The 12,224-nt window shown below is 66.2% G+C and overlaps 1 protein-coding gene across 1 annotated transcript; it reads right to left on the bottom strand.

Moving 5' to 3' along the window:
- Nucleotides 1–2,844: 2,844 nt before the first annotated feature.
- PLPP2 (phospholipid phosphatase 2) lies at nt 2,845–7,359 on the bottom strand. The gene is made up of 6 exons (XM_084276242.1): nt 7,196–7,359; nt 5,176–5,327; nt 4,553–4,830; nt 4,343–4,400; nt 4,029–4,205; nt 2,845–3,930 (listed from the first exon to the last, which is right to left on the bottom strand). Exons 1-6 carry the CDS (start codon nt 7,245–7,247, stop codon nt 3,793–3,795), a joined length of 855 nt encoding a protein of 284 aa, XP_084132368.1. The 5' UTR covers nt 7,248–7,359; the 3' UTR covers nt 2,845–3,792.
- Between the last annotated feature and the right edge of the window lie 4,865 nt (nt 7,360–12,224).

Genomic DNA, 12,224 nt, shown 5'->3' with positions numbered 1-12,224 from the left:
GGCTGCGGGGGCTCCGGCCGCGGCTGCGGCAGAGCCGGGGCGGCTCCCGCGGCTCCGCCGGGCTCTTGCTGCCCTCTGCCGCCGGCCGGGGCCGCTTCCCGCCGCCTCCGCAGGCCCCGGGCCCGCAGCCCCGACCCGGGGGCGTGGGGAGGGACCGGTGGGCACGGCGGGCCGGGCGGGGGTCGGTCGGTGCCCCCCGGGGCCGCTCGGGGAGCCCGGTCCGGTACCAGCCCTTCGCTCGACGCTGCCCCGGGAACCCACGGCCCCCGGGGAGGAGGGAAGGGGGAGCCTGGCCCGGCCCCCACCCCCCTCCGTGGCTTAAACACGCGTCGTGTCCCCCGTTCCTGCGCTGGGGCGGGGGGCTGCAGCATCCCCCCGGGGCCGGCGGGACCCCCCGGCTTCCCAGCGCCCCCCCGAGCCGGGGCCGCCTCGCACCCCCCCCGCCTCCCCCCTCCCGTGGCTGCCGGCCAGGGAAAGGGATGTTTCTGGGATGAGTAACATCCTTCCTGGCAAAGGCCTCTGCCCGCTGCTGGAAGCGCTCCGTGGGCACCGGGAAGCTCAGCCCCTGCCCCAGCCGGCCAGGGAAAGGAGCCAGGAGCAGGAAGAAACCCGGGGATGCGGCCCGGAGCCAGCGAAGCCCCTCGGGGGCAGGAGGAGCCCCAGGTGCCAGGCAGAGAGAGGAGGGAGGATGCTGCGTGGCGAGGCAGGAGGCAGCCAGGAGGCACAGGTTGGGGGAGGCAGCCCAGGGCCCCCTCCGGAGCGGGGCTGGGAGCCAGAGCCCGGCCGAGCGCTGCCAGAAGCGGCTGATTTTGGAAAGGAGGGAGCTTGGCGGGGCGCTCGGGGCGCGGAGCTGCTGGGGAACAGGACGGCTCCGGGAGAGCAAGTCCCAGCCGGGCCCCGCGGGCCAGCGCTGCTCGGCTGCAGCCTGCCCAGGCTGGATGTGCCGCGGCACAGCCCGGGCTGGAGCCCCAACGCCTGAGTCAGCCCTGCAAAGGGGCTTGGACACCCCCAGGCACAAGCCAGCACAAAGCCCAGGGCCACAGCTCGTCCCAAAGGTGAGAGGAGCAGCCTGGGATCCACCAAGCAGGACGCACGGGGCTGGGCACAGCCTCAAATGGGGAAATCAAGGCACAGGAGCTGCAGGGGAGGGGGCTTTACCTCAGTAGACTCTCACCTTCCATGAGCAGGACCAGCTCCACTCTGCCAGCAGCACAGTGAGCCTGACCCAGACCCTCAGGTGCTGGACCAGGGACTCCAGGCAGCTCACTGTGGTGTCCAGCCCAGCCCAGGGTGAGCTTGGGCAGGAGGGATTGCAGACTTTGCAGCAGAAACTGGACCTGCTTCGCCTTCACCAGCATCCTGCTGGCATCTGTAAGGCCAAGGAACTGGCACAGAGCTTGTGGAGTTCCCTCCAACCACGGGATGCTCGTGGCCTGACATGCTATGAAGTTTGTCCGGCCTCAGCCCCTTTCCCACAGGCCAACAGCCTCGTCCTCCTGAGGAAAGAGCAGCCGAGCTCCACACCCCACCCCAGGCTGCCCTGCCCTTGGAGCCACACACTGCAGCATTGTGGCCCAGCTGGTTTTTCCAGAGAGGCATCCAAGGGGCGAAATCGGATCTCAAGGGAAGGGAGCGGGCACGTTCCTGGCTGCACAGAGGAGCTGTCGAGGCAACACCAGGACTGGGGCAGCTGCTGGGCACCACAGCCAGGCTGGGGGAGCTGACAAGCTCCCAAATCCAGGCTGTGCCTCACTGTGCGGGACTCCAGGTGCTCTGCTCTCCAGCCCTTGGCTTGCAAACCCCACAGCAGAGACACCCCCACCCCCCCTCCACCGAGCTGGTGCTTCCCCCCAGCTCTGTGTTACACCACTGGATGTAAACACCCTGCTCAGAGTACTGGGACAGTGGGGAAGGACCCTGCTGGGACCAGGGATGGGTTTGAGGGAGGAAAGCTCTCCCAGGAAAACAGAAGACCAGCAGGGAGAGGGAGTTCCCTCTGCTCAGGGGAGGTATTTTTGGTCAGGGCTTGTCTAGACTGGAGCAACCCACGCTGCACGAGCACATCTACACCACACAGCACGGCCGGGGCACACAGGGTGCCTGCTGCTCCCCCCCAAACAGACCCAGCTGCACCGTCCTGCTCCCCAACCCAGAGCCTGGCACCACACGGAGCAGACACAGCCCCAGCTGACCCTCCAGCCTGGACCAGGAGGGTCCCCCCGCAGGGTGGAAGACCCCCTGTTCCCCCCCCCAGCTCCTCAGAGCCCAGGGCCAGTGCCTGTCCCTGGCAGGAGGGACGGGGGGGCTGTGCCAAGGCTCCCTCAGCACCCCCTGGGCACTCTGCCTTCCCTCTGCTCCAGCTGCAGGAGCAGCCAAGGGAGCTGCAGGCACAGAACGTCACTTTTTCCAAGCGCTTCTCCCAGCTTTCCCTTCCCCCCCCCCGCTGCAGCACTGGGGAGCCTGGGAAGCTCCCAGGGTCAGGGCAAAGGCAGCACTGGGATGGGATGCAGCCAGGAGGAGTATCAGAGCCTGGCCCTGGCTGCAGCTCTTCTCTCAAGGAGCCAGCGTGGCAAACACCCCTCCCAAAGGTGATACTGCATGGGCAGGGAGCACCTGGCCAGCCCCATGGAGGGGGCTGCTCCCCATTAGCCCCTCACAGCCCCTCTGGTCCTGGTTGAGCCCAGGTTTCCCAGCACAATCAGGAGAGAGTGCTGAGGATCCTGGACAGACCCCCCTGCACCCACCCCTCCCTCCCCCAGCAAACCTCCCTGCTCCAGCCCCACTTGCCCTTGGAAGGGGCAGGAGCAGCCACAGAGTAAGAGAGCACAGGCCTGACACAGGACATTCTTTAAGGATGATCTAATTTAAAGAAAAAAAAAAAACCACATTTTTGTATAAAAACACATCATAGTGAAGATGTTTGGAGTGAAAGAGGAGCCCCCCCCCCGCTCCAGAGCTGGCAGCAGCCGTGCACGGGGCTCCACAGCCCATTCCCCACCTTCCCAGGGCGCTCGAGTCCCACCTCCAGCTCCACATCCCCATTTACCTTCCTTTACCACAGAAAGCTTCACCCCTTCCCCCCCCCCCAACCCCGCCCCGTGCACCCACTAAAGCATCAGCTGAAGCTACAGGAGCGACAAAGGCTCCAGCACCCCCCTTGCCCCAAGCCCGGCGCAGCAGGCAGGGCGCGGGGAGCCCTCGCATCCAGCCCATCCACCCATCGCTCACCCCGGCTGCCAGGACTGCTTTTAAAGGTAATCAGGGGACAGAGAAGCGCTCTGGATTGCTTTAATCCTTTCCAAAAACACTACTGCTAGCCCAGCAGCCACCCTCCTTCCCCCCCCCAGGGAGGATCTGGACTCGTAAGGCCGGGTAATTTGACAGGGGTAACACCGGCTGCTCAGCACGGGCAGCCTCAGACTTCCTGAGGAGTTTGCTCTTTGCTCGGTGCGGTTTGCCAGCCCGATAAATCCACCCACAAGTGCCACCCTCCCCTCCCTGGGATGGCAGCCTTGAAGCCTGACTCAGCCGCTCCCGGGATGGAGAACCTCCCTTTCCCGCGGGCAGGGCGCTGGGATCGCCGGGCACCAAGCACGGGGATGGAGGAGCCGAGAGCCGCAGCGGGGATGGGGATGGGGAGGAGGATGAGGATGGGGAGGGGGAGGGATGCCCTGCAGGTACCTGCAGCAGCGAGAGGCTCGGGAGCCGCGGGGCCGGGGGGTGATGCAGAGCCGGTGTCCCCATCCCTGCACCGGGAGCGGCGGCCGGGGGCAGGTCCGCAGCCGGGGAGGCTCACGGGGCGCCCCGGTAGCTGTAGTGATTGCAGTCGGGGTCGCTCATGGTGAGCGGCAGGCTGGGCTTGCGCTCCGGGTCCTTCTCGCTGCACTGCTGCAGGGGACGGGGCTTGAAGAAGTCGGAGACGTAGCGAACCTGGAAGAGGCCACGGGGAGTGGGGGGGGGAAAGAGGGTGTGGGGACCCCTCTGGCAGGCGGAGCTGCAGCCCTGCAGAGCGCTGGGGTGACACTCACGATGAGGATGGCGATGAGAGCCCCTTGGAGCAGCCCTGCCAGCACATCGCTCCAGTGGTGTTTGTAGTCGGACACCCTGGTGTAACCCACGTAGATGGCGAAGGCGATGAGGAAGAACTGGATGGTGGGGCGCAGCAGCCGGGCCCACTTCCCGGCCAGCCGGGCTTGCACGTAGAGCTGGGCAGGGAAAGGGGAGGGGGGGAACCCGTCACACAGCGCAGGAGACACCAACCAGCCTGGAGACCAGCCCAGGGCACTGCCCTGCCTGGGGGGATGGGACCGTGGGGGGGTCACTGCTGCGCCGCAGCACTTACCGCCAGGAACATCATGCAGTACATCCCAAAGGAGGAGTGCCCAGAGTAGAAGGAGAGTCTGTGGGGAAGAGGGGATGGGGTTCAGCCAGCCCCCAGAACACCCCTCAGAAGCCCCCCACCCACTGCACGGGCTCTGCCCTGGGGCAGGAGGGTCCTGATACCCATCCGGGGCTGGCAGAGTGGGTGAGATCCTGCGGCCCCACAGCTCACCTGGACTCAGTGACGTTCCTGCTCTCCCCCTGGCAGATGTTCTCCAGCTGCACGTAGACAGAGCAGTTCACCTTGGACCAGTCAGGGTTGCAGACAGCCAGGAAGTTTGGGCGCAGGCGGCCGATCATGTACTTGGCCAGGTCGGTCAGGGACTGGCTGATGGCCCCCCCGAAAAGGAAGGTCCCCACCACCTTGTAGAGGGCAGCCAGGTAGTTGTTGAACTCTGACTTGGAATAGAGGCGCTCCGTGTAGACAAGAAACGCCTCTCCAGACGAGATCTGCAGGGACAAAGGGGCAGGGAGTGAGGGTCCAGACCACTGAGCAGCTCCCCAGCACCCACAGGGTGCTCTGACTCTCAGGGTCTGTGCCAGAGGAGCCGCCAGTGCCCACATGCCACAGAAGCTCCTGGGACCTTTCCCCTCCTTGCAGGGAACCAGCCCCATGGGACACGGGTCTCACTACCCCAGAGGGAGCTTCTGACCCTGAGCAGAACAGGGCTTAGCCCAAGAGTCCTATTGCTTTGCCAGGGGTCTGGAGGGGGGGCTGTGCTGGCAACCCCACTCCCAGATGCAACATGCCAGGACATCACCCACCCCAGAGGGAAGGGGACGGCGCTTCCTTACAATGACAACAGTGCAGGTGATGGTGACCCCAGCCATGAGGCCGTGGGTGATGGTGTCTGCCTTGTAGGGGTAGCGGATGGAGTCATCGTTGCAGTAGAAGCCACGCTTGTACGGCGAGTTCACCAGCGTCAGGATGATGAAAGGCAGAGACGCTGCAAGGCAGAGAGGAGGAGAGGACTGGGGACACCCATCTGCAGGCTCCACACTCACCCAGTGCCACGCAGCAGCGGGGAACCTGGGGACCCAGGGATGGCAGGGGACCTGGGGACCGAGGGGATCCTCGGTCCCCAGGTCCCCTGCCATCCCTGGGTCCCCGGGTCCCCGCTGCCAAGGAGGGAGCCCCTCTGGGGACACGGGTCTGAGCCGCTCGCACCCGCCAGCACGCCGACCCCGACGCTGATAGGGCCCTATCAGAGCTCCCAGCTGCCTGTGGCGCCCAGATACCACACGGGATGGCCACAAACGGGCACCTGCAAGAACCCCCACGGCCACCCCATTGCCCCCCCAGACCGGGCTGACCTCCTGCCCGCTCCTCACACTCCCCAAGGGTTTTGGCCTAGGAGGATGGAGCTCGTTAGGAGTAACGAGCACAGGCATCACACAAACCTGCTTTACACCAGAGAAGGGGCCCAGGTCCTCCCCCCAGCAGGTCCCTCACCCCAGCTCTGGGACAGCCAGTGCCTGGTGATGCTGCTGTGTGACCCAAGAGCACCTGTGGCTTCCCAGCCCAGCGAGCCCCTCTGCTCACCCTGCTCCTGGCAGGATCAGCCCAGGCGAGGTGGCTTTTCACCCAGCATCCCGAGATGGAAAGGTGGTTGGGGGTCTCTGCCCCCTGCCACAGGCAGGGAGGAGATGCCAGGCCAGGGGCCGCTTCCTCAGGCGGCCCCAGGAGAAGCCAGGTGGGGGGGGGGGGACACGGGGCGGGATGCGGGGTGATGCCCCCGGACCCGCAGTCCACCTTAAGCCCGGGCTCCTCGCCCGGTTCCGCCCTTCCCGGCGGTTGCTGCCGTTCCCCCGCCCCGTCTCCCGGGAACACGCACCTTTGTCCCCGCCCGCACCCTCCTCCCCGGGGCAGCAGCTTGGGGGGGCGGGGGGGGGGAGCCCCACGCCCGGGCCGGGACTCGCCGCATCCTGCGGTCACCAAGCGACCCCCGCACGCCAGCCCGGTGCTGCCCGGCCCCTCCACCTCATCCCCCCCCTCCCCGAACTGGGGAGGCTGCAGACGCCTCCGCGCACACCTCAGCCCCTAATTTGCAGCTCAAATTAGACGGCAGCTTTCTTTCTGGGGCCGGAAAAAAGCTCCCCTAAAAATAAAAGGCAGCAGGACACGGGAGACAAGAAACGACCCGGCCAGAAACAGGAACCTGCCGCTCCCTCCGGTGCTCCGAGCCCAAGAAAAGCAACTCCCGGCCCGGGACGTTCAGGCTGAAATTACCAGCCGGGCCTTTATTTTTAGTCCGTCTTAATTAGGCGCTTGTCGGAGGCGCTTTTAGCAACCGGCGCTCGCCTACGCGGGCCAGGGGGGAAGCTGCGGCTGCCCTGGGCAGGGGGTCACCGAGCCCAGCACCCCCCCCCAGCCCCGGCCCCGCTCCGGCCGCCCGCGGAGCGCAGGGCCCGGCCGGCGGGCAGGCAGCCAGCGCGGCGGGGCCGGGGCCGGGGAGCGCGGCGGGGCCCCGCTGGTAGCGTCTCGGCCCCGCTCCGGCACCGCAGTCCCGCGGCTCGGAGCCCTGTGTCGGGCCCGGACAATGGGGCGGCCCCACGTCGGGGCAGCAGCTCCGGGGCAGCAGTCGGTGTCCGCCCGGCTCCCCCATCCCGAGAGCGAGGGGGAGGCCCAGAGCCCCCGCCCGGGCAGGTGCCCCCCGGGCTGCTGCTCCCCCGGCCCCGCAGCACCGGGTGCGGGGCACCCGGGACCCCCCGCGGTCCCGGTCCCGGCCCCAGCCCGCGGCGCAGCCCCACCGGGGACGCTCCGGAGCCGCCCGGGGCGGGAGGTGCCGCGGCCGCGCCGGTTCCGAGCCCTCACCGACCGCCAGGCACAGCACGTCGAGCACCACGAAGACTTTCCTGCGCTCCATCCCGCTGCCGGCAGCGGCCCCGCGGCCCGGACCGCGGCTCACATGGCCCGGAACGGCGCGGGCCCGCTCCGGAGGTAAAGTCCGGGCGGACGGGACGGGGCGGGACGGGGCGGCTCCGACAGCCGGTGCCCCCGCCCGCGGGCTGGGGCGGGGCGGCAGCGGGGAAGGGGCGGGGGTGGGGTGGGATCGGGTGGGGGGGAGGCAGCGGTGGGGAGGGGGAGCTGCGGGGCCGGGCAGGTGTGGGGCGGGACGGGGGATGGGGGCAGCGGGGTCCCGTCCAACCACGCTGGGGGCGGCGCGGGCCCCAACCACCCCCCTCCCCTCACCCCCCGCCGCCTCCCCGGGCTCCGCTCCAGCGTCTTCGGCTCCGGTTCTCCCACCCCCGGCCCCCCGCTCCGCCTGGCCGGTTGCCCCGCCCCGGCTCGGCTCGGCTCGGCTGCCTCCCGCCGCTGCGGAAAAGGGAAGGGGGAGAAGGAAGGGAGCGAGGGCACATGTGGGAGCCGCGTGTGTCCCGCCAGCCTCGGGCTTCTGTCCTGATTAAAAACGGGGGGGGGGGAGGAAGAAACATCCGAGAGTGGACGAACGTGGCCACAGAAATCCCCTGGCAGCGTCGGCGTGGGGTAGATACGGGGCTGACTCGGTCACGATGCTGCTGGGGGGGGGGGTGGAGGGTTCTCCGGGAGCCGCCGGACACAGCGGGGAGGCTGGGGGAGCAGCGCAGCCGGGTTTAGACACAGGCCGGGGCCCGTGTTTGTTTTAAGCTGCGATGTAACCAGGCGGTGCTCTCCCCAGACGCTGTCGGGGCAGGACAGGCTCCTGGTGCTGCCTGTCAGGGCTGGGGATGTGCCAGGCTGGTGAGGCTCAGAGAGGGGATGGGAGCGAAGGTCTGAACGTGGGTCCCCACAGCGGGTCCCTGCTGGGAGCAGGATGGCCACAGCCCAGCTGTTCGCTCCAGGCCCAAACCCCGGTCAGGAGCGGAAGGAAACATAAATAACAGAGAAGCCGCCCCAGCGATAGCTGCTGGGCTGGTTTCCTTAAGTGCAGCGTGAGTGGCCTGTGGAGAATGTCAAGGCTGTTGCGGGAAGCCAGAAGAGCTGGAAAGAATCTCGGGCTGCCCTGGGATTTGAGGAGAGGGACAGGACCGCGTGCCGGCTTTCCTGTGCTCCAGCCTGACCCAGCGCAGCTTCCCTCCTGCCCATCGGTGCCCTGGGGCCCTGGCATGGCTCCAGGGGCAGGATGTGCCCTGTGGATGCTGCCTGCAGGCCCTGAATCTTGGTGGCACGTGGGTGAAGTCCTGAGGCAGGAGAGCTGGGAGGGGGATGCTGGAGGAGGGGAGGTTGGCTGGTGCCTGTGGGATGCCTGGGGTGTGTCAAGCAGGGGCTGGGGGGTTAATACACTCTATCCCACTGCTGATTAATCTCCCCTTCTTGTCACAGACTTGGGCAGTCCTTGGTGGTGCTGAGCCACCCTTATGGCTGGTGTGGAAGTGCTCTGAGCTGGGCCATCGTGGAGGCACAGCGTGGGGCTCAGTGAGCCAGGATACAGCCCAGTGGGGTCACACTGACCTGTCCTGGGGATGCACAGCTCCATGCTGGAGCAGGCCAGAGCTGAGCGAGATAAGGCAGCTGCTTCCCTGCCCACACAGCGCTGTGGAGCCGATGCCACAGGCAGGACTTTGCCCCACGTGGTGCTGTGGTGGTGAGATGGTGCCAGGGCGGCAGGAGCCACCCACGACCTGCCTGGCCCTGACAGAACGGCCGCACTGAGCTGGGCCTGAGCACCTGGGGATGTCACAGGGACGGGAAGCAGCCCCTGCCCTCTGCTTGGCCCCACGCTGTTTGCTCAGCCTGTGCCATGCTGGGCAGGTGGCTCAGTGTCCCTGCTCAGGGGGGGATCCCAGCCAGCAAAGGGCCTCGAGGGGCCTGGGGGGAGTGGGGAGGGGGGGAGGGCATGGGGGTGCCTGGCAGCAGCTGGGCCCTGCTCATTAGATTTCCTCCAGCTTCACTTTCACTGGAGTCCCATGAGGCACCAGTCCCGGCCACTCGCAGCCCCAGGGTGGGCGCTGGGACCCCATCCAGGGCTCTGCTGATGCTGGGAGGGGAGAGGGGTGGGACACACACAGACACACACACACAGACACACAGACACCCACACCCACACCCACACACACACACCCACACCCACACCCACACACACACACCCACACACACACCCTCGGTCCCTGCTGCCTGAGGTTCGCCCACGGGTGTCCGCGGGAGACCCCCGAGGGTCGCAGCACGGCAGCGGCCGTACAAACCGAGCTCCCCGCTCCGCCGGAGCCCCCCGGGCGGCAGCGGTTCCCGGCGCGGGGCTGCGGCCCCCTCTGCTGCCGGAACGCGGAGGCTGCAGCGGCCGCGATCCCCGCGGGGCCGCGCCCGGAGCCGCCGCCGCCGGGGCCGAGCCTGGGACCGGAGCCGGGCAGAGGCGGGGGGGGCTGGTCCTGCTGAGCCCACACCGAGGAGACGTCACCCCGAGGCCGAGAGGGACACTGGAAGGGGTGGGGGGAGGCGGGTTGCAGCTTGGTCATAGAATCCCAGCCTGGTCTGGGCTGGGAGGGACCCCAAGGGTCCCAGAGCTCCAACCCCCTGCCACAGGCAGGGACACCAACCTCCAGGCCTGGAGCTACACAAGGTTGCCCAGGGCCCCAGCCAACCTGGCCTTGGACACCCCCAGGGATGGGGCACCCACCCCCTCTCTGGGCAGCCCCTTCCAGCCCCTCACCACTCTCTCTGCAAAGAACTTCCCCCCAATATCTCCTCTCCCCCTTCCCTCCTCCAGCTTCACTCCAGCCCCCTTGTCCTGCCATTATCTCCCCTCTTAACAAGCTGATTCCCCTCCTGTTCCTCTGCTCCCTTCAGGGACTGGGAGGCTGCAGTGAGGTCCCCCCACAGCTTCTCTTCTCCAGGCTGACCCAGCCCAGCTCCCTCAGCCTCTCTCCGTAGGGGAGGTCCTGCCCAGCTGAGCCCCCCAACAACAGGGTGGGCCGCCCCTTCCCTGCATGGGGATCCAGCTGCGAGCAAGGGAGACAGGAGCCCCCCTGGATCAGAAGGCAGGAGCTGGGGAACAGAAGTTTGAGGGGTTTCTGACAAAACAGAGGGGCTTTGTGGGGAGGAACAAACCTTCCTGCAGGAACACATGATGCTGGTGCAGCAGGAACGTTTCTCTCGCCTCCAGGATGTTATTTCTGGCTGAAGGCAGCAAGACGTGGAGAGACCCCCACCTCCCGCTGCCACGGGCTCTCCCGAGGCTGCCAGGGTGTCAGAGGGTTGGGGCACGTGTAGGAGCAACAGACACCTCCAACCCTGCATGCCAGGATGGTAAATTCAGCCAGGGAAGCCAAGCCTCCCCCCAGCATCCCTGTGTAAGGCACAGGAAGGCAGGCAGGGTGGTGATGGAGAAAGGAGGGACCCCCAGGAGCTGCAGCCACCGCACCCCAGCTCTGCTGGAGGCACAAACTCCTCACCGAACCTGGGCTGAGGATGCTCCTTGCAAGAGGCAGCTGCACTCAAGAGCAGGATGAGTTCAGCTCCTAAACCAGGCCCTTGGGGGTATCCTGGGAGGCAACGTAGGAAGACAGGATCCCATCCCATCCAACCTGCCACCTCCAGAAGGACAAACCTCACACCCTGCCCTGGCCAAACAGCTGCTTCCCTGAGCGCTGTGCCAGGCACGCAGCTCCCAGAGAGATGGGAGAAGCCAAAAAAGGGGCAAGGACCCCACTGACCCCTTTTCTCACTCCCATCACCACGCTGCACAGAACTGTGGCACCTCAGTCTCCCAAAACAGAGGCCAAGGCCCCAGGTCACTTTCAAAGTAGGTTTTTAATTAAATAAATAACGTCGAGGGGTCTTTGAGGCAGTATCACTTCACAGTGTAGGGCTGAGGGGAAAAGGGGGAAATGAGTCCAGCAGTGGGAGCGGCTCAAAGTGAATGTGCTTTGTAAGAAGGAAAAAGAAAACCCCAACAAAAAGTAACCCAAAACTAAACCTCCTCCCCACACGACTCCCCCTCCCTGGCCCAGCCCTTTCCACTCCTCTCCCTTGGTTACGTGGAAAAAGCGCTGCTCTCTTGCTGAAAGACCCTCGTGTGAATCTGTAAACACTGAAGAACATAAATAAGAGAGATTTCTGCCTCCCCCCAGCCTCCCCTCTCCTCTCGTTAGGGCTTCAAAGGAACCAAAGGAAAAACGGTTTCAGGAAAACTAAAGAGCACTCTTGGCTGATGCTGGAGAGGAGATGCCAAGGCCTGGCCCTCCCTGGGAGGGCTGCCCGCGCTCTCACCCTGCCTCCTCTTCTCCTGTCAGCCAAGGAGCTTCCTCTCTCTCCCCCCCCAGAAAAGGGGGATGGCAGCTGGGCAGTTCCACTATGGAGCGGGCACTCGTATTTGCTTTCTGCTTCCAGCAGCTGGGAGCAGCCAGAGGGGAGATCTCTGGATTCCAGGTCTGGTTGAGGCAGCTCCGTGTGTCCAGGGCCCAGCACCTCGCCGAGCTGGCTGGGGACTGAAGCAACCCCCTGCTACCACACCCAAACCAGGGCTGGGGCTTGGAAGATGAGAGGTGTCTGATCCTGCCCTCCCAGAGCTGCTGGATGCTGTGTCTGTGCTCCCACTGCAGCGCTGAGCACAACTTCGCGGGGCCAGGTAAGCGCAGGATCCGGCCTCGCGGTTTCAGTCGTCTTCCAAAGGCACTGGGCAGTGGAACCAGCTGCTGCATCGCTGCCCAAAGGCCTCTACCAAAGCAACTGGAAAATCCCTGGAGCAGAACCCCTTCCCAAACGCTGGAGGAAGGAGCAGCTGCACCAGGCCCAGCCCTGCACACAGCACAGGGCAGTGGATTCACGCCAGTGGCCAACCCTGACCCCGAACACACCCAGCTCCAGCCATGAGTGTGGCCATCAGGGCTCTCCAAGAGCTGGCACCTCACTGTCACCTCACTGCCAC

The sequence above is a fragment of the Gallinula chloropus genome, assembly GCF_964237585.1.
Source record: "Gallinula chloropus genome assembly, chromosome: 28".
Classification (NCBI taxonomy): Eukaryota; Metazoa; Chordata; class Aves; order Gruiformes; family Rallidae; genus Gallinula; species Gallinula chloropus.
The sequence above is the reverse complement of the archived record's forward strand: the minus strand, read 5'-3'. Positions and strand labels throughout refer to the sequence as shown.